At 37.9% G+C, this 22,659-nt stretch overlaps 1 protein-coding gene across 7 annotated transcripts in view; it reads right to left on the bottom strand.

Moving 5' to 3' along the window:
- Nucleotides 1-221: 221 nt before the first annotated feature.
- NPAS3 (neuronal PAS domain protein 3) overlaps nt 222-22,659 on the bottom strand; it is a 582,470-nt gene continuing 560,032 nt past the window's right edge. For 4 of the 7 annotated variants that reach the window (XM_030452108.1, XM_030452110.1, XM_030452112.1 and 1 more), the window contains 4 exons: nt 22,490-22,596; nt 8,335-8,482; nt 5,099-5,226; nt 1,211-2,538 (listed from right to left, as the gene is read on the bottom strand). In XM_030452108.1, the coding sequence (XP_030307968.1) occupies nt 1,229-2,538; nt 5,099-5,226; nt 8,335-8,482; nt 22,490-22,596 (1,693 nt within the window). In that variant the 3' untranslated portion in view covers nt 1,211-1,228. Of the gene's footprint in view, nt 2,539-5,098; nt 5,227-8,334; nt 8,483-22,489; nt 22,597-22,659 lie in introns of all 7 variants that reach the window. The other 3 variants (XM_030452107.1, XM_030452109.1, XM_030452111.1) reach the window with 1 other exon arrangement.

Here is a 22,659-nt window from a genome sequence, read left to right as displayed (position 1 = left end):
CCTTAATGTGCAGTTTTCAGTTGTAGTTATCTATTTCAAGCTTATTAACCCATTCTTTAGTTTTAAAACATATTGGTTTCAACACTAGAAATAAGAAAACGACAACAAAAAATACCCAAATCAAAGAACAAAAAGAAATTTACAACCTTCCCTCTATAATATTAAATGAAAAACAAAACATGTTAAATAGTTCTTCTGGTTTTTTGTTGGTTTTCTTTTCCTTTACTCCGAAGTGTTACTTGACATTGTAGAATTAGCCTCAGTTACACTGAGAAAAAAATAAAGCAAAACAATATGCACCTAAGAAACTGCTCCTCGCGTCAATTAAATTGAGTTTTTTGTTTTTAAGCACTTTTTGAGAAAGGCTTCCTGACCCATTTAATTTTGATGTGAGGCTATGCTTGTTAGTTTGGAGGTAAAAAAATTTAAGTCCTGCAGCAAATGTTAATGAGGGCTTTTGTCTTAACTAACCAAGGAGACTGCAGCACCCGACTATAAACCAGTACGGAACACATTCTTTCCAAAAAACCCAGCCCACAAGCTGCATATTGTATGAAGACATTACAGATTAATAAATGATAGCACCATGGTTTTAGAAATTAAGTTAAAGTTTCAGTAATTAACATTTAGTCCAACTTTTTAACATTCTAGTCACAGGCCAGAAATTAACGTTTTAAGAACCCAAATTATTTATGTGCAAGTAAGAAAATTTTAACCATAAAAAGAGAATTAAACTCTGCATAAAATTCTAAAATACTATCCCCTATTTTTAAAGGAATTAGGAACAAAAACCCCTTTTCATTTGACTTAGTCAAACAGGGCACACTGTTTATGCTTGTCTCTTTTAATCTTGATCATATCAAGATCATTTTGAAGTAAAACCAATGGTTGTCACTTTAAAATCTCTTTACCACAACACTGAGTATTCTATGGCAGAGGCATACACATATTAAAGGCATCTTAATAAAGATGCAAAGGAAAAAACACACATCTTAGAAGAAGACAAAATGGCAGGCAACCGGTACTTCGACTCTCTGAAGGCAAAAATAAAAAAATATCTTTACATGAAAGAATAAGCCAAGTTAAAGAGAAAGAGAATGAAATGGGGACCATCATATTGAGAGAATAAGCTGACCTGCTCAAATTCAAAGTGCTAGAATTAAAGGTCTAAATTAAAACACAGTCTATGCCTCAGAGTATAACACTGAACACAGTATGTGGTCATATTTCAATCCTCTTTCCGTTCCAGAGTCTGTGTAGTGTGAATGCCGTTGCTGTACACAGGAAATGGAAGAGTGGAAAAAAGTCCTTCGGCGGTTGTGAACACGTTCCCTGCAGGCATTTGGGTCAGACTGGCCCCGCTCACAGCACTTCCAAAGGGTCCCGACATATTCAGTCGGTGAACGTGGTGGTAGAGCATTTCCATCGGTGTTTTAGGATCCAGCCCAAAGCTGGGGCTGTTAACATCCACGAAGTTAACAGCGTGGGTGTTGGGGAGGAGGTTGCTCTGCATGGCTAAAGTAACTTCAGCTGGAGCATACCGAATAGTGCCAGTGGTGTAGACCCTCTGAGCAGCAGTGCTGGTTGCAGCAAGGGTTCCCGTTACCCTGTGAACCAAAGGAAGCACCACGTTGCCCGCTTGTAACCTCTGAAGGGCTTCCAGGTCCCCAGTGTACAACAAAGAGTTGGAAGTTGTGGGACCTCCGGGATGTTTGTCCCGTGGAGATGCTGAAAGTGGGGGTGACAAAGGGTCAGAGGACACAGGAGCCAAGGCCGAGCTGGATGAGGTGCTGAACTGAGTTTTACGGCTGGCAGTATTTTCAGTCCCTGGTGGGGTGAGAACAGAGTCTGGAATGGAGACGTGTAAACTACTGCTGGCTTGGGGCGAAGGGAAGTGCTCAGAGCTGGGGGGCTTGGTCATACTGTAGGGCGATTCATTCCTTGAGATTTCCCTGTTGGGTGGGTAATTCCAAATACTGCTATCATTATCAAAATTGATAGGTTCTGAGATTTCTGTTTTAATTTTGAGCACTGAGGCACTGTTTGGTGACGAGAGCAGCTGGGGCTGGTCCACCAAAGCTGTGTCAAGTCCGTTTGGACTTGAGGTGCTTGACAGCCTTCTCCGGGTCATGCTGCCTCCCTTTTGCTTTTTTCTCCTCTTCTTCCTCTTTTGATGTTTGCTGGAAGACTGGGCATTTGCTTCGCCTGCACTATCTGAATCCTTGGCACTGTCTGAGGTCAGTGATTCACAGTTCTGCAACCGCAAATCTGACTCACTCTCAACGTAGCGCTCCACCTTGATCTGCATAGAGCCAAGAGTGCCAAAACTGTCCTCAGGGGCCTTTTGATTCTCGAAGTCAGAGTTTTCAAAGCTGTCATCACTGTCCCTGCTGTCCTGGTTGCTGGAGCTGTTCCCATCATCATTACAGTTCATTTCGTTATCTGACTGATTTCCTGACTTTTTCCGATCGGATTCAGGGTCTTCACTGTTTTCTGACTGGTTTCCTTTCTCATCTGACTTTGAGTTCTCATTGTCCTCTGGAACAAAAGAAAAGTGAAACAAACCATTAGCAACTGGATCATAGTATTATTAATGAAGTCCAAATTTGCACCTACCAATGAGATTTGGCTGCTGTGAACTTTTTTTGCAAAAAGGAAGTCTCTTCAGCAGAGCCATGATTTTTTGTAACATTGTCTTGGGAGAGTTTTGATCACCATGAATCTCTGTCTCAGGACTGTTAATGAACTAAAAGCCTATGCTACATGACCTGCACCTTGATTTGCTATTCTGCTTCCTGAACAAGAATAATTTTGACAGCCGTGAGGACAATGGCATTGTAGCTGCGTCATCCAAAGAGAAGACAGTGAACAATCCCTTTATGACCATTATGTTCTGGTGATTGTTCTTTCACATCTGTGTTGTCTTACAGTGGCAGGGATCCAGGTGTAGCACTATTTACTAATGAAGATTCTAGTCCTCTCATTTTCCTTTCACCACTGCCACTTTCGAAGTGACAGCGTTTCTGACTTCAGTGGAATTATTGTTGAGTTCCTCCTGTGTGAGAGGAGAAGCAGGTCATACATGTATAAATCTGAATGAATAAACCAGTTGAAACAATTTTGTTGTGTTGCAAGACTGTCTTCTCATATTCCCCTGAAGGGCAACAAATAAAAAAAAAAACCAGAAAAAAATGTAGGCAGTGAATTAAATTCTTGATTGATCCAAATCATCTAAGGGCCATGGAAAATAGCCCAGCTATAGCACTGTCAAGCTGTCACTCTTCTTGCCTGAATTCATTTAGTTGCGGTTTAGATTTTTACCTAATTCTAATACAGATGAGATAAACACTCTAGCACACTGGACTCAGAGAGCCAAAGTAGCTTTGAGAATGAATATGCTCCATTATCATACTATGTTTGAAAGGGTCATGGAAGGCTTCAGGAGACCACCTCTTTTACAGACCATCCAGAAATCTTTTGTTGGGAAATAAAAGATGTTTTCTCACTCGTCAGAGCCAAGTAATACCCTTTTCAATTTACTTGTTTTAGAGGGGGAGGGGAAGGGCCAGTTTTCCTCTAAAGACTCGCTACTCCTGGAACCATGTCAACACCAGCTTCCCAGAAGTGCTGGGGAAGGTGAGTGTGACAGGGAGGCTGTCCAAAGATTCAGGTAAATGCACTTCACAAGACACTGAACAGGACATTTGCTTCAGTCACCAGCAGCAGAGAGACCTTCCCATTTGGAATAAAAACCCACAGAAGAAAAGTAACAGCCACAAAATGTCATCCAGCTTTTTGTTCCACCTAGAGCTGAATTTCTTGCACAGTTTTCTTTCTTTTTTTTTTTTTTTTTTTTTTTTTTTTTTTTTTTAAGATGTTTTCTTTAAGGCCATTGATGGTTTCTGCCTTGTGAAGAATGAGGGAAGGTGGGGAAGACTAAAGCTGCACAAAATTTGCCTGGGATTTTATCAGAGCTCTGCATCAGCATTGGGAGCCATGTATGCAGAGGCACTTCTCACCTGGAGAAATTTGCAGTGCACATGGGAAATACAAACAGTTCTCTGTGTTATTCAGCTATTTTGGAATAAGACAGCATAAAGGAAACTGGAACTGGGTGAAGAGATTCCCAGTGATGGTGGCCCTGAGTGTGTGCCTAATGTTGACTTAATCATCAAACCAAGCTGTTAAGGGAGAACAAATAAAGGCAAAAGATGAAAGAGAACAGTCATATCTTTTAAAATTAAGGTCTGGTCCTCTTCTTGCTTTTGCTTGATTTATGTCAATGTGATCCATTTTCTCCAGATTTTTCTATGGTTGTTATTGCAGACAGAAGATTAAAATCAGACATATCTTTATATTATGTACTAGAGCAGAGTAACACCCTTAGTTCTTGGGCCATGAGAAACCATTCTCCTTCCAAAGCCAGCTGATCTGTACCTGTGTAGGTAAACACTTTTAAAAAATTAGGGGGAATATATGACCCATCTGTACACTGGACCATCTGTAGGACTAGTTTACACAATTGAGTTTGACAAGTAAATTTAGCTTTTTTAAGAAATATGAAGTCCCAAGCCTAAAGAGCTTAGAAACCAGTTCTTGAACCCACGCTTTCTAAAAAAACAGATTTTTTTTTTACCCAAGAAAACCCTCAAATTTTGCAATCTTCACTGCCCCCTAGTGAGACTTCTAAAAAAATGTATTTTTACTTTCATAATGATTGACAGTAGAGATTAATCTTCAGGACATATGCTTACTCTGGAAATAATAAAAACTACAACTATATTCAACTGTTACAATCTCAGGTCTTCTCCACAAAGCAAAAAGCTTGCTGAAGCTTAGCTGGGAAGTCAAGTATTTAGATCACTGGAATGCAGGCAAGGATGCAAGCACAGATTGGAGAGAAACGATGAGGTAATGGAGATACTGTGGAATTGCTGAGATCATGAAAAAAATGTTGCTGGGGTTTTCCAATTTAATTTAAAAGGAATTTTTGGTTTTGTTGTTGTTATAATGGAACAAACCTTGAGAAATAAAAGCAGCTGGAAAGCCAACCATGTGACTCTCATGATATGAACCTTTTGTGGGTGTGCAGGCACACCATGTGTGTTACCTGAGTTGTCCTTTGAGTCTGATTCAGAGTCAGAGGTCTCTGAGGATTCTGAGGTTTTCTCTGGCAGATGAGGAAGTTGTGCAATATCCATTGGAGTGTCCTTGTACTCAGGGTTACTTAAGAGGAGACAGCAAATATAAACACAGGATGATTTGCAGTTTCATAGTTTTTTCTCTCTTTTCATATCAAAGTTCAGGAACAGAGAACATAAATAGGAAGAATAGCAGAGCAAACACAGAAACATACATTTTTGTCTCTTCAGAGCTTCACAGCAGGGCTTTTATGAAGGTTTACTTTAATATGGCTGTCAAATACTTATATTGACCAGCTACTAAAACTCGTTTGCTTCCAGTGAAGTTTTAGAGCTATCAAAGCATTCTCACTGAAGTGGGACACCATGGCTTGTGTGATATCTAACAGTAATGCTACACTGTAATCATCTAACAACAAAATATCTTGAATTTGGTCCCATTACTGTGACTGGAAGGGCAAAGAGGGTGTTTTAGCTTTTCCAGTCTGTTTCTCTCCCACCAGCAACATCTATCAGTTACCTCTGTAACAGTGTGCTGTACCACCCTTGCCAGAGCCCTTTCAATACCTGTTTTTTTCTCAGTATTCCTGTTTCCCATGCTTTACTCAAGCGGACGATTTATAAAGTTAGTAAAAAGATGCAGAGTTAAGGATAGAGAGTGAATACTGCTTGAAATAATTTGGCAAAAAAACAGAGAAAAAAGGTAATGTATTTTTAAACACTGCACACATGCATCCCTATCAACAAGAAACCAAAAGCAACCACTCTAAATATATGACAGATGCACATGTGCATGTTAAGATGCATATGTTAGGGATAAAGAACTGTCAACACACCCATTATAATCATATCTTCATCTGCTCAGTTGGTGCTCACCTGTGACTTGTTAGCAATGAACATGACTGCAATGTAAAAAAGCTACACTACCAGAGAAACTGAAAAAAAACCCCACCAAAACCCCAACTCTACCCTTTTTCTTAGTTTGTATCCTTTAAAATATGTTCCTTTCCCAAATCTGGCAAAGGCAGGGGAACAGACACAACTAGACATGAGTGGCATAGGAATGGTGAAAATAAACAAACTCTTCAATCATTTTTGAATAGGTGAGCACTTCTGTGCAGTTCAAATTCCGACTCAGTTACAGAGCAGAAAATCCCCAGTCCTGCGTAGAACACCAAGAGGCAGCACTGGGGGTGAGTGACACTCTCACAATGACAGTGTGCCCATATCCAGCCTATTAGAGTGTACTGTGAAAATTCAGAGTTCACATGGTTCACTTTGAAATGCCATTCTTACGATTATCATCTTTATGGCTTTGTCCTGACAAAGTGACTTTATGCTGTTGTATCCTAGGATAGTCCCCAAATTTGCCCCCTCCAAGCAAAAGATGTTTGAGGGCTTTCATACTGTGAATAACAAGTTGCTAGAACAAGAACAGCACTAATCCTTCCTGTCACTATAATTAGTCTATCCTTTTACAGACAGCTGAATCATACTTTCTAATGCATGGAAATGTATACAGACCAGTACTCCTGCTAAGAGTAGACCTAATTATGCCTTGATCTGTCATTAAAATATTATTTGGACATTAGGATCTTTTGTGAATCCCAGTACTAGGAGAAAACTAAATAAAAAATACAAAAACCAAATCTTTCTCTAAGAGACTGGTGAAGGCAATGCAGCAAAAAATCAGGTTCTGGGAGGAGACTTGAGAAAGACCACACTGCTTTCACAGCTTTTCTCTTTTTATTTTGTTTTGTGTTAGGTATACCTTGTGGGATGTTTGTGCACTAGGTTCTCCTATGTATGTAAAGTAGCAAAAGGGATAGAGACAACTTCCTAATTTTTATGGATCAGTTTCCCAGGCAGAATATGAACCCATTCCCAGGCATTTTTAAGTCCTCTCAGAACAGGAGTAGTGAAATTGTACGTTCAGTTAGGAACTGGCAGGCTTAATCTGACCTCTTGAAACTCAGCATTCTGCCTCACTCTTGCAAAAAGAGAAAAATGTAGCAGAATAAGGATATATTCAGAAATGCCTGTACTCAGTCATAACAGGACAGAAACATGCAAGCCCCAATGAATGCTCCACTGCTATGGAAGGTTTCCTACAGTATCCCTCAATGCTCTCGTGCCAGGAGTTGCTTCCTTCTCTTCCCCAAAAGGGGAATCAAAAGTATTTCATCATGCAAGCTTAGGCAGGCACAGCCTCTTCAGGGCTTGCTGGTCTTGGCATAGTAAGTCACGATCTAACCCCTAGACATCTCTTTGAACTCTCATGGCATCAAAGGAAATATAACAAACCATGACAAGCAACTTAAAAGAACAATCTCAAGGTTTCAAATTTTATTTGTTTGTTTGTTCTGCTCTGGAATGAAACAGAAAGTCCCCAATCTTATTGAGCATTTTCAAAAAACAGAACACGTTGAAAGGTATTTTCAGATGAGAAAGGTCAGGCTTATAATTCAGTGTCTCTCAGTGACTGCTGGTCTTCCCCTGAGCTCAGAAACCAGTTCTGTAAAAATACTTGGGCTTTGGTAAAACAGAATTTCTCAGAGAAGAGTCTTTCATTCAAGATATTACTACTATTTCTTTTTAAAATAGTACTAACAGTTTAAAATAGTTTCAATAGCTACTTGCATTTTTAAACTCTATTTTGCGTTTTCCAGTGTTAGTATGGTCTGATGGTTAAAGGAACAACATGTTAGTTCAAGGCATTTCTCTTGAGAAAATTTTTCTCTCAGGAGTGAACAGACAAACACCTTTCAGAAAGACCTTTTCATAGCATTCTGTAAGTTTGCTTCCATGCATTTTCAATAACCAAAAAACCTGCTGGCCAGCATTTCACACCAAACTTTATAATACAACTACAAAAAGTTGGTATGAATCATTTTAACCTTTGGACTTAACTGATTAAGTAGATTTCAGGGCAGTGGATGTATGCTATAAAATGGTAGAGGGTTTATCTGAAGACTCAGGCAGAATAATAATTCAAGAATATTCTAGTTTACTGAGACATGACAGATGTCTCAATAAATACAATCAAATGGCACGAGTTTTGATGTGGACCATATGAAAATTTCTTCTCCTTAACTTCCTCCAGTAGGCAACTGTTTTTTCCATAAAACTCTCACCAACAGAAACAAGCAACACAGCCAGCAGCTCGAGTGAGAGAAGTGAGAGGAAGACCTACCTAAGAAGGTAATTCACCCAGATGATGTTCTTCTCACTTGCGTTCTTGGCGTTGACAGCTATGGTTGCACTGGACTGTATCCAGATATAACCCCCGTTCTTCTGCATCCAGCGGTAATACTTTGTTACACACTGACCCTTATTCAGCACTAGCAAAAAAATACAAACAAAACAGAAGCAAGATACATTGCATGTTAGAACTGTAGTAAAATGATCTTCAGTGTACAACATGCCACAATTCTGAGCAGAAGATACTTGGCTTCTTTTAGGTGTAATGCAGCATGCCAGAGAGATGAAAAACTGAAGTTCAGCATAACTAGCTGTAAATTTTAAAAGTTTTAAAAGTATAATTTTAATCTGGAAACTGTAGTGAAAGAAGGAAGGTAAAAAGAACTACAAATCTGTTTGGTTCACAGAATACTTATTGCTGTATGGATACTTTCGATGCACTCAATGTCAAACTGTAAAAAAAGAAAAGGAAAAAAAAGAGGCAAATTTATATGTGATTTATTCATAGCTCCTAGGTAGACCTCTTTGAGATTCTGGATATTTGAAAGGTTTGGGAAGATCCTCTACCCCTGCTGCTTTGATCATTTCTCCTTATTGCAGGCGATATCAACCGCTGAACTTACACATCTGTTTCTTTGATCTTGTCAAACAGAATTTACAGTTCTCAGATGAACCAAATCTCCACTGGTCAGTGGGGGAAAAGTCTTGGGAGAATTTACTTTCTACCAGAGCAAAGTAAATTCACCAACAAACCGAGAAAGAGGCCTAAGGGAGGCACAGAATGGCTTGGTTAGAGCCAAAGAGTGACAGCTCTCTCCAGTGTTTGAAATATGCTAGGAAACAGAGAAACTAGTAAAAGCAATCAGTAATGTGAAACGGTGTTATTAAATGCTCACAGCAAGAAGGCTTAAAATTACAGATGTTTAAAGCCAAAATATTGCCAAGTTGGAGTGGATTTGGCTTGTATCTGATGCTTTGGTGTAAGGCGAAGGGGCTGAAATGCAAATGTTTCAGCAGAAGGGAGAAGTACGGTTTAAAAAAAAAATAAACTATTCAAAAACTGGGTGCTATTGTTAGTGAAGCACTTACTCTCTGCACTTCTCATTAATTCCATAAAGCTTTGTGCACTAGAGGGCAGTGTGTCTTCATAGACACCTTCTGCTTTTGTCATGTCCTTGTCTCCGTCTGCTAAAATGAAAAACCTCTAACTGCTGTAATAAATTTGGCTAAATTAGCTGCTAAATGGTTATCTCAAGTAATATGTATTTGCATTAATCATCTTGCTCTAAACCAGAACAAGCCAGAGTCCTAAAGACGTAGTAAATTCATATTGTCCATTTAATTACGGCTAATAAGTGCTTCATATACAATAGTTTCATGAAGTACGTTTTTTTTTTTCTTTTTTTTTGAGGGAAAAGAAAAAAGTCACTTTGGAAAAGAATAAGTATTTAAGGCAGTTAAAGTTCCTACCATAAATGTGACAAATGACACTTTGGAGCTTTCAAGTTAACCAAATGTCTATACTCCTAATTATACATATTAATGTACCTATATCTAAATCCATGTACAACAGATATCTACAGAAAAGGATATTTACAAAGGCAGCCATACAGACACAGACATTTTCTTACCTTGGAGCTACCCCCTAATCCCCAGCCCAATTTTTCAATGACTAAATTAAAAAAATGTATGTAAAAAAGTGCAGTGTAAATTGAGTGTAAAGAGCAAGTTACGTTCAGCTGTAATATGAACAATTATTTGTGATCTGGGTCTTGTTTTTCAGTTAACAAGGTTTGTTTCTAGCAGAGATCCATCAGGTTCCCTAAATTTTTCCTTTTGTATTCCCAGCTCTAAATATTTTGCTATGATAATTCACTGGTTTCAAAACCTCATTATGGAGCAGAGTTAGGATAAAATATGAACAACTGACTACCCAGCATTTCTGTCAAACCAATGCTGTGTGCCTCTTTAGAAAACAATCGCACATAAATTAGCCCAACTTTATCAGTTATGAAGAATAAGGGAAGGAAAGTACTGCTGTAAGTTTTGATTACAGCAGATTTTTCCATTCCAGTAAAACAGGACATTCAAAACACTCTGCTTACAGCTGAGAGTAAAACTGAGATGCCTGGAAGTCTGGAGGGATATTGGCTCCTTTCTGGAAGCCTGAACACCCACAGGTACATGCAGCAGCTAGGAAAATCTATCTGGATTTATATCCATAAATTATACTGTTTTCTTCTGTATAGAAGTTTTCTTCTGAAACATTTATCATCCTATACAAATACCAAAGGATGAATCCTCACAACTGCCCACATGCACATTTGAATGCCAAGGTACCAGGTGAGTCACTTGCCAGTGACTTGACCACAGAGCAATTCTGCATAGTGACAGCTCCTTCAGCCCATTTCATCCTAGACAATTCCTTTCTCCTTCAATACCTTCTATATTGGTTGGTGCACTGCTGGAAATGTCTATGTCATGATCTGAACAGAGAGAGCATTCATCTCAGAAATATGGAAAAAAGAGGCAAATTAAAACTTTTAAGTTGTTTCTGAAGGAAAAGGTGCTTGCTGTTTCAAGAAAGAAATCAGTGGATCGAAGCTGCATACAAACCATCTACAGTCAGAGTTCAGGGTCCCAAATCACTATACAGCCAAAAAATATTTGAAATGCTGTCTTGAAAATGAGATTTCCATGAAGTTCATCTGCCTGCAAATTCCCATTCTCTGTTTGGCCATCTCCAATATATTACCACATACACAGGATTTGTCTTCCTGCATCTTTCTAAAGCACATTTCATATGAGAGATTTGTGGACCACACTCTCTCTGAAGGAAGTCCCACAATTCAATATAAAAATTCTCTCTGTAAAGAAATTCTCTGGCAGGTCAGCTGTGCCATGCTGCTAAATATGGTTCTTACATCCTTTGAGAGTGAATTAGGCACCCCCAAGCCAATTCTGAAAGCTCATGCTATAGCTTGGGAGGAAATATCTTAATGCGATGCAAGAGAAATAATGAAGAAAAAAAAAAAACTTCTGAAAAAGTAATGCCATGTGGACCACATCCTGACCTTACTCAGACTGTATTAGGGCAAATTGCTTACTGAGAATCAGGGTTCATCTCTGTAATTCTGTACATTGCAAAATCCATAATTTTAATTTTCTGCTTGTATTACATATGGAGTATCCAGTCTGGCATAGAATAGGGTACAGGTGAGACTTGTGATCACATGGGTGGGTGGCTCGTGTGACTGAAGTTACAGAGGATTATGCAGGACTGAGTGTAACAGTCTGTTTCTAAGGATAGCAGGGAAGGTGACTTCTCTCCCAGGCTTGTTTCTTCTGCTAATCAATGCATAAGTCTCTAAAATGTTAATGGGAGTTACATGTTTAAAAGCAAGAGGAAGAAAGGCCTTGTTACTGAGCCATATTGTGTGGAAACAGAGCTCAGCTTAATAGCCACCAGGAATAATCTTTACAATGAGTCTGTGAACAGGAGAATGAAACAAATCTTACATAGGAGGAACAGATATAATTGTGTATATACACATATGTATATAAAACCTTTAATCAAAGGGAATAACTAAAGATTAATGCTTTAAAACTGATGACATTTAAATTACCTGCACAGATATATACCCTAAAATGGTGGATGCTAAACTTGACTAAAATTTGTTGAAATGTTCCCTAGCCACTCAATTTGAATTCAGAGGTTAGCATGCAAGAAATGTACAGTATGCCATGCTAAGAACTAAAAAAAAAATCTCACTTATTTCTCAGAGTAAGAATATATTGCTGTGTACACAGTTCCCAACAGAGGGATTTCAGTTTTCCTTGGTAGCTTTGTGCACAGCAGTATTCTTGTAGCAGTGAAGTGCAGGAGGGGAGAGAAGAAGAAACAGTCAGTGTTCTTTGCAGGAACCTATTTCTGTTAGAAAATAAAAATAAATCAGTACAAGTTTGTCTTCAGAAATATGGTTACAAAAAGAAAAAGAACATAGTTTCTTCCTGTAAGGCTGTTCTGAGAAATCAAAGCCAAAGCTTCTAAATAGTGAGTTGTGTTTTAAAAGAAGGAAGTAGCTTAATTCAGTTTGAAGAGGAGATGAAGAAATTGTGTATCAAAAGAACTCTTTTAGTGAAGTCTCTTACAAAAGGACATTTTACTCATGTGCATATGCATTTAAAAGCTACACTATATTGCGTATTCAGGTAAGTATTGAGTAAATAGGAAATGATGAGATCATCTTACATATTCACACAGCTTCACAAAGAGGTTCTTTATAATTGGTGAAAATATTGAGGTTACATCTGCTGTGCTATTCACCCTTCTCCTTGAAATACCTTTATCAGTGACTGGATGGTATTGATACTGAATTCCCCTTGTGAAAAACATATAAGAATATTTTTAATTTACTGCAAAAGGATGAAAATGCCATACTTAATACCTTAGTCAGATACTTAGCTGCAGCCACAAGTACTCTTTCTACATTCACAAAACTGGCAGACGAAACATGAAAAGGAATACTGACTCTTTAATCTCCACTTCTCCACCTAAGGCCCAAGGCAAGCTGACAGGGTAACTTCGTTCTGGAAACAGAGGGGGTTATATTTTTTTTTAATTCTGGATTACTTTTTCTTCTGCTTTTGAAAACTGTGGGCTATAGGGGAATGAACCTCGCATAGACTTAAAACAAGAACAAGTTTCTTTATCTGAAAAGTTACAGTCCTTGATGCTTACAGGAAGGTCATTTTCAAAACCCACAGGAAAAATAGCATCACAGCCAGAAAGAGTACATTAAGTGCCTTATTTGCTTGTAACAGAGACAGTTTTACATTTATAACAGCTCCGAGGATCAAGCAAGCCTTTGATGTTGTAAGGACTTTTCTATAGATTTTGCAATTAGTGAGTTAGATATTTTAAATAGTAGGTATCCACAAACTGGATTCTAGCAATGAAAAAAAAGTACTGAGCAGTATTTTGCAATGTTAAATGATGTTTGTTACTTCAAAAGAATTAAGAGCTAGATGATGGGATGCAGACATTCTGTGAATAAACACGTGCCATCTATGTAATTCTCCATAAACACTCTGATTTCCAAGTTACTACATGGAATGGGATGGGTAGGAGGGGAGATGAGCCAGGACAGTATGGAAATGTGTTCTCTACCCACCAGGCCAAAAGTGTGGCCTCCACAGCAGATTCCCATCACAAAAGTTCCTCAGTCATGTAGCATTGCCTGCCCTCATTGCAGACTTAAAGTATCTCAACAGAGCTATCTTAAGAAAAGTAGAAGAATTATAACTATTTAGAAAAATATTGGTTCTATGAGGCTTTAGAATGCTGCAATTTACTCACATCATATGACAGGAGAAAGCCCTGAGTCCTGCATAGAGATCATCTTTTTTAGGTTTGGGTAGAAAGCAGAATATTGTGTCAATAACACTCACTGAAACTTGGCAGCTATCATGATATGACTAGTAGATAGTAATAATTGCTGGCTTCTAAATATAAATCCATCTTTTCCAAAGTCAAGCAGGAAGGAGCAGGTTGGATTAATGGAAGAAAACTCACTGGTACCCAAAATCCCACCTAACTTGATCATTCACCTGAGATAATTCTTCCAGGCACATATGGTGACTCCAAAAATGTTAAGTATGACAAGTAATTCATTGCTTACTTCTGTGATATGGAAAACTGTTTAATTTTCCAGTGTAGGAATGTTACATACCTCAATATCTGACAAACTGGGCAAAAATAAGAATTGACAACTTTACGGGGAAAAAAACAACCAAAAACCCAGAAGCCTGAATCAACCATTTAGAAAAACTGGAAAACCTAAGAATCTTTAAAAACTAAGCAAAATTTTTAGTGACTCCCTTTGCAGAAAAACAAATGTCAAAAGTGGTCTGAGTCAAACTGTTAAACAGTGTGGGCTCATAATAGGATTATAGTTTGTAGCTCAAGACATCATCACTTGCCAAATGCATCGAGAGAAATCTTACATGTTACATGTCCAGGAAGGGAGAAAAAGCAACTCTAAATAGTGAAAGTATTTTGGAAAAACATTCTCGGACTTTGCAATGTATCCTATCCAGGACAATGGCACTCCAGCCCCCTGAAAATTCCTAACCTCTGCTACAAATGCTGTTTTCATTTGATTCCAAATTATCACAGATAAGGACTAGGAAGATGGGTTGTTTAAAATCAACCCTATGTTACCAGTTTACATGATTTCAGCTCACAGCAGCAGTACAAATTTATTAAAATCCAGTGAAAGCAGAAAAAAAATAAGCATTTCCCAGCATTAAGCACAAAGCATCCTCTCTTGCTTGAACAACAGAAATATTTTTCTTCCTCTCTCTCTTTCACGGTGGTTATAATATACCATTTGCCAGTGGCCCATTATTTAAAATTCCATTTTCATAATTATATTTAACAATAGCTATTAAAAAGAATATATAATAATAGGTAGGATGTTTACTTTACAACATTATGTAGGTATTGATCAAACTTAATGACAGAATTATGATATATAATTCAATGTATCACTAGATGCACTGTTCCATGGAACCCTACCTTTTTCTGCTGTTTCTATAGATAAAAATAGTGTAACTGAATAAATTAATTATAAGCTGGATTGAAAAGTGAACACTAGATCTGTCTACCTAAGATTCTCTATGTTTTCTTCTCTCTTAACTTTCCTTTCCCCCTCTGATTTGCCTGTCTCCCCATGACTTCTATAACTTCAATCCTGCCATAAAGTGATTTCCTTCTGCTAATATTGAAAAGGTCATTTAGAAATCCAAGCCTGCTTTGAACACCAACTTCAGACAGAACTTCCATTATCATTAATGAACTCTCTCAGTTCAAACTGGAGGGGAAAATGAAATCCCAGATCCAAATTTTGCCCTCAGCTACTAAAATGCAACATCAGAGAAGAAATTTGGCCCTGCTTGCTCAAGAAACTTAAATCCATCCTCCATCTCTTCACTAATATTAATGTCCATCACATGACAACCTATGTATGACTAATGACGTGAGAACATAACCCTTTCCATGCCAAATGTATCAGCAGACTATAAACAACTATATCTTCTACAAATAGGAAAACAGAAGTTCCACAGAAGCAGACTGGCAGCAATATTAAATTTCTTTTTGAATTTTATAGGTTAAAGATGGTTTGTTTCAAGGGATAGGATCCCTTTGAACATGATTTAATTTCTGGGATAAGAGTCCCTTTTTGGGCACTTGGACTGAGTAGAATGAGTAGTTTCTCAGCCTAATCTCTAGAGGAAAGGGATCCACAGCTCTGCTGTGTTGTGTGCATGATGGAATGTTCAAACACCTTTCTAACCACCACAAAGATTCATCACTGACTTATATAATGCATACATAGTAAACTACATTAAACATTTTTAAAGCATATTGTCCCTTTATACCAGGTAACTTGTAAAAAGGAGAGGAAGAGAAAGGGAAGGGAAAATGAAAAGGGAACAGGAAGAGGAAAAGAATGTTTCCACTTTTCTCCATAAGCATTTAAAAAGATAGCTTAACACTAACCAAAAGAGACCTCTTCTAAAATAAAAATAAAAGGACCTCTGAATAAGTGATCGTCTTATGATTTCAGAATCACTACTCAGCAACCTGTGGGCACTGAGTACAAAGGCTTCAGATGTTTGGCAGGGTATTCCCAAAAGCTCACTGAACCGAAGTCCTGGACACCAACCCACTCGCTTTATAAGTTATCAGACATCAAACCCAACACTGATCCACCACTGACCACATCACTCATGGATAGCAAAGCCACAAGTGATTTATGCAAGTTCCTTCAAAAGAGTGCTAATAAGACCTATTGCCACATTGTCACATGTCTGATATATGCTACATATTTTACTGATACTATTTTCATATCTTTCTGGCTTTGAAAATTGTCTGCCTCAGAGACACAAGGTCAACTGTCTGGACCTTTGAAAAATAAAAAGAGGGAAAAACCCAACAGCACTAATGTGTTTCTAAAACTCTGGAACGATCTGCAACAGTTTTTTCTTACCTTCACACAGTGACATTTCAGGATGCAGCATTTCACAGCCTAGGAAACTACAAACAAAAGCCTTAATCCGTTTTTGGATTTTTGATGAATCTACACTGTTTCTGACTTAAATGTGATGAATGCTTTAGTGTCAGTAATCTTGGATCAGATCTCCAAGGTATTTCTGAAGGGAAGAATAATTAAATACTTTCCCCCTTAATTTTTAAAATGGCACACTTCTGCATTCCCTGGGGAATAATCTCCCCAGGGAAGTGTTGGATTCAGTGACACTGGACACTTTAAGAGTCAGCTTGACAGGATGCTGGGCCATCTCACCTAAACTGTGTTCCTACCTAGAAAGGCTGGACCAGGTGATCCTTGAGGTCCCTTCCAACCTGGCATTCTGTGATTCTGTGATAAATTACATAGCAGAAATCACCACAGAAATACTTTAGTAGACACAGTGTAGGTGAAGCTGCTGGAGGTGCACAGTAAAACCTTTTATTCCCAAGGCTTTGCAATTTATCATGGGCTTCTGCAATCTATCACAGAAATGATTTCAAAGTATAAATTCATCTCTGAGGTTAGAAATTTTGAGCAAAAAGAGACTGTGAAAAAAAAAAAAAAAGAAAATTATTAAGGAAGAAACAGAGAAACTGGGAAACCAGAGGTTCCCAGCAAAAATAAGAGTTCAGTCTTCACTCTATAGCCCCTTGATGCAGTAGCTGTGCTTACATAGCTGGTATAAATGCATTTTTAATATGAAAACAGGATCAGAGTTTAGGTGTAAATTTCAACTGATTTCAGCTGTGGACAACTTACAGTGGAGAGCTTACAAACTGAAATAAGAACTAATCAGTATTGCATTAGATTTCTTTTGAAGATGAAATAGCATCAAGAATTAAGCTAAAGGGCTACTGATGCAAACTATATCTGATTCATCTTGCAAAATCACTGTATCGTGCTAAGCTACAGAAGGCAAAACTCTGCAATTAGGGTCAGCAGCTAATGGTTTAAATAGCTTAAAGGTTTAGCTTTGTAGTGTTTTCTGGTTTGTTTACTATCCAAAAGATCTGATGCTTCTGGTAAACTCTCTTACATAGTTCACACAGAAAAAAACATCTGTCCAATAGCACAAAATTTGCACATGAAAAACTTAGTCACAAAATATCATGAAGATTGCAAATATATTGGGATTTAAAATGATATCTGAATACTTATACAGATAATTAGAATACAAAAGACTACAGCACTAAAAACTGTCCTCCACAAACAGAAATTAAGCAGTGGTATAATTCTCATCTTTCAAAGAATGAAGCAACCATGAATTAATAGTGTATTATGAAGAAAAGAAGGGTGCAGGGTGTATATAGTTGCATATTGCAGAGTGTTTTCACTTTCTTCTAAAGAACCCACCTTTGGTCAGAGAGCAAAGAAATAAAGCTAGACAGACCAGCATGTCTCATAACTCAAAAAAGCATCTACAGGAGCAAAAACATCTGCAGGATTCCCAAGCATGGCTAAAAGACACAGAACATGAACATTCCTGGTTAGGTGCATGTCTCTTCAGATTCATTAGGACTGAAAAATGAATGCTAGGCATGGGCTAAAGAAAATTCCAGGCTCCTTTTTCCTCTGCGATAAATATTTTTTTTCTTTATAGGCTTCTGTTTATTTTAGTTATTCTATTCTTATCTCCTGCTCCCTCCTCTACCACCACTCTCCAGTCAAAGGGAAATAAAGATGCTGGTCTCCAAAGCAGAAATCTTTGCTGGCCCATAGTACGGATGGGGAGGAAGACTGTGCAGGTGGTGAGACCAACAATTCTGCAATACTTTGCAAACAACATACACCAGGCTGTCATCAGGATGTCAGGCAGGCTTGGTTTAAGGATTAGCTAAATAGCAGACATTCTATCAGTCTAATTTAGAATCAATCTTGCTTTTTAGTGATGATAATAAACTTGTACAAACATGAGACTCATTTGTATATTTTAGCATTTTATTTCAGTCTAAGAAAGCAAAACCTGACACTGGAATCAGTTTGATTTTTTTGGTGATTGAAGATATTAAGGACTACAAGAGCACTGAAATTTCGATCTGATTAGGATAAAAATTCCTCAGGATCAAAACACTTCTTTTTTTTCCCCCCACAGTTTTACTAATTGTGTGCTACTTGACATTGCAGAGTTATTCCACAGCATGAGAGCAAAATATGTGAAGTGTATTTTAGTGTTAGAAATTATCAACTCATTCTATTTGTTTTTCATGTGTTTGAGGTATTAAGAGAATAAAAAATTAAAACTGATGTGCATAACTAAAAGGGTTAGTTGAACTACAGCTGGTAGGCTAAACTACTAAGCAATATTTTGTACAGCAATAGAATTTCTCTACTGAACACACACAAATGAAATCATAACTGATTTAAAAGCAGACTGAGGGGGTAATATCCCTTGAAAAATAGGGAAGCCATGAAAAAGGTGAATGAGGAATAGTTTCTTTTCAGAAAGACTGGATTATTCTAACCACTGGAAATCAGATAAAGTAGATTAGAGGGAGTGTTACCAACCATACTCATCAGAGACCTTTGCTTTATGGGAAAAGAACTTCCTAGGCTCACTGTTACTTAGGACTGTATTTCTTATAGCTGTAAATCAATTCTGAGGAAACAGGATGATATTTTCTAAGCAATAGCTGAGGACAAGTATCTTTTTCTGTGTCAGGTTTCTGAATTTAGATCTCAATTAGGACTTCATAATGAAAAAGCACGTATTACATATCAATACATACTCATGACAGTGTTCTTACAAGTGCCTTGTCCTATATCTGTCCAAAAGTATATTCATGGTTGCCTTTAGAGGTCCTGCTTTTATCCTTCCTTGCTGCATCCCTAATAATCTTCATTGAACAGTAACATCAAGTACTTGATGTTCAGTGAAGATCATTAATTTTTTCCAGTTAAATGTATACTTCTATAGCATAAGACACCAAATCATTCTTAGCAAGAAAGATACTTTTTAAAACAAAAAGGGACATTATTGACCTCTGTATGATGTCAACCAAAGGGAAGCACATATGCCCAGCATCATACTCCAGGGGGCAGTGGATGTCAATTGCCCTTGCTGAGCTCTACAGACAGGGCTAAGACATGATGCAACAGTAATTTTATTTATCTGCTTGATTTCTGATATTGATTTACATAAAACGTATCCTCCTAGCTGTAAGACCAGGGATATTTTCTTGTCATTGGAACAAGGGCAGTTCTACCGATGCAGGGACTCATGGCTTGGTGAAAGTCTATAAACTTTCCTATACTGGAAATGAAGTTCAGCTCTGAAATGTTTCTATCCAGAGCTAAGTAAAAAGAGAGGATCCGATCTCCTTCTTGATTCTTAAAAGAAGCAAAGTAGAACTGGGGGCATGAGGGGTCTTTCTAGAGTGTTAGCTCTAGATTCATAGCTATGAAAGGTAAAACATTCAACTTCAACTCTTTAACCCCAACATATTAAGAGCTAGGATCAAGGACTGTATCTGAGCCTGAGCTGCAATTTTTGAGGGTTTGCATTCAAAGACAAGTTGTTAGAGTTCAGCCAGTTGCTGTGTGTCAGCTGAACCAACAGCTGAGCCATGATGCTGGATAGTGTACAGACAAGAGAACATTTCAACTACAGCCTCTGTGAGAATGACCTGATTTAGGATAAGTGGTATCTGTCAGTATTCTACCAGTAATTTGTTTGACAAACAGTGAAGATTAACAAATGAGACATTTCCCAAACTTCTGAAACCATGAAGCATTATCAAATGGGAAGCAGATTAAATGAGGTGGAATTGTAACTTGGCTAGGAGACTTTTGAAAAAACATGATCATTGAAAGTTTATATGAAACAAGATATCTAAACTTATTCATGTTTGAAAAAAACCTGATGCTTCAATAGTTTTTGAGATCACCATCTCATATTACTGTGTTGGACTAAGTACAGGACTATGTTGACTTAGAGATTTATGTTAGTTATACCTTGTGGATTAATAAAACAACAGTCATAGTCTAAGTAGAAATCTTGACCTCCCTGAACCCAATGGAATTTTTCCTATTTACTTGACTGGGGTCAGAATTTTAGTCCATCTGGCTTTGCTTTTCTAGGGCATAATCCCCATGTCAACTGAAGTCAATGAAAGCTTTTCCACCGACTGTAACTGACCTTTCATTATGGTAGCAGATCCCTTCCTGCTGTCACTGCTATAGTCCTGCAAACCTTCTTCACCATTATACTTGTTACAGTCACATTCCTGAAACTCCTTTTGTCTTCTTTTACCTGAGATAGCCTTAACAAGGCCTACTTTTCGAAGTTTTTAATGGGCTGCTATGATCTGAAACATCAACAGCCCTGATAATGGGAAAAAGTGCCCCCCATGTGCAGTGAAACCAGGAACACAAGGTGAAGTGGTTTTCTAAAAGTCATCCCTATCTCCAGGGTCTCCTGAGTCCTTATGCATAAGCACTGGACCACACCGCACTCACTGTCTGCAGAGGTGTCTAAGTTTTCTGAAGATGAATGTTTCATAAAGCATGTTCTATTTCAGAGAGAAGTGGTCATTCAGAAGATTAAGGTCTTTTTCAAATGGGATGTTCATCTCTGCCAGGTGGTATGTTAAGTCTGAGTCATAAATATCTTTTATTTCCTTGGTAAGGTAGTGTGGTGGAAGAGCAACTTGTAATTTTCGACTCCCAGTTTCAAGAGCACCAAGCAAATTCCTTTGTTTGTGAGCAACTGACATATTGTCCAGGATATTAAAAGCTAAAAATGTAAACGATGCAAAATTACTTTGCTTATCATTTTGGATAGTTGATCTTATTTTTTTCCACAGAAATGTATCTAACCTGACCTTCTTCTGCCAAATGCACTTTACCTTGTAGAAACTACAGGGACAATTTGAAAGCTTTATAGAGCTCAATACTGTGGTTGGTTGCCATATATTATCATAGAAGCTGTCCCTGTTCTGCTTTCCAGCTGCAGTCATCCTCCTGTTTTTCCTTGCAGATCAAGCAAGGCACTTTGGGACTGAAGATTTATACCACTTTCTATTGTAGTTATATGATTTTGTAAAAGCTAACTAAATGTCCCTGTATTTGGGTTGCTGCTCTTTCATTAGGAAATGCTAGCAGGACATGGTGCAGGGGGAACACAATTATTCAAATCTTGGACTCTGAACATAGAAGGCAGTTTGCAGACAGTCTTTTACATTAAGAAAAACAGACAAGTCAATCACTAACACAGTCAGTCCCTGAAACTTCGAAAGAATTATCTGTCTTCACTGCAAGCACAGATAAATTAGAGATTATGGGCCTAAATCTCTTTTTGCACCAGGGTAAATCAGGAGCACCATCACTGAAGTCAACAGATCTCAACAAGAAAAGAATTAGGTCCTATGGCTTTTAATAAGAGGAACACAAAGCATTTAATTACAAGGAATCAAGCTGAACCTCCCTTCCCCCAAACACAGATATATGCACATGCTCTCTGGCAAGGTTTGTCTCTTGTAATATTTTTTAACTTTTGCTATCCTTATCCTCATCAGACACTACCTGTGTAGGGACTTAGGTGCTGCAGGGGTTGGGGCTATTTAGATGTTAATACCTGGAGTGGTTACAACACCAGTAAAGCTGCAGCTCAGTTCTATATTGAAAGACTTGGTGAAACTCCCAAATATACTGTAGTTTTTAACCTCTGTGACTCAGAAAAAAACACACAACAACAACAAAACAAAATAACCCCAAACAAAGAGAGGAGTTCATTTTCTGTGCCAGGGATGCAGTTTCTCACTGAAGCCATATCTCTTAGAAGGAGTAAATGATGCACGTGCAAACAAATGGCTGCTGGTAAGTTTGGTAAAACAAATATAATTTCTTACTTCCACATATGTGAACAATTTTATATGTCTATAAAAAGATTGGCAAATTAATCATATAAAAAGTTGTATCTGAGCCACCCTCTATGACACCCTATGACAAAGAAAGCAGGTGCTAGATGAAGACCCCAGTTGTGGAATATAAACAGTAGCTCAGGAACAATCAAGTGTTATACCAGATTATTTTGACAAAAATGGAAGTACTTACAGTCTAAGTGACTATGTCTGATGCCTTCCACATCTTCAGCATGAATGAAGTGGTAACATCTCTTTCCTACAATATCTACAGGGGTCAGATCCATATAATCACTAATCCTAAAAAGGAAACAAAAGTACAGCCTATGATTCAAGAAGAAAAAGAATACAAGAATTTAAAAT

This window comes from Calypte anna, chromosome 5A (genome assembly GCF_003957555.1).
Source record: "Calypte anna isolate BGI_N300 chromosome 5A, bCalAnn1_v1.p, whole genome shotgun sequence".
Classification (NCBI taxonomy): Eukaryota; Metazoa; Chordata; class Aves; order Apodiformes; family Trochilidae; genus Calypte; species Calypte anna.
This window is presented reverse-complemented; position numbering and strand designations above follow the sequence as displayed.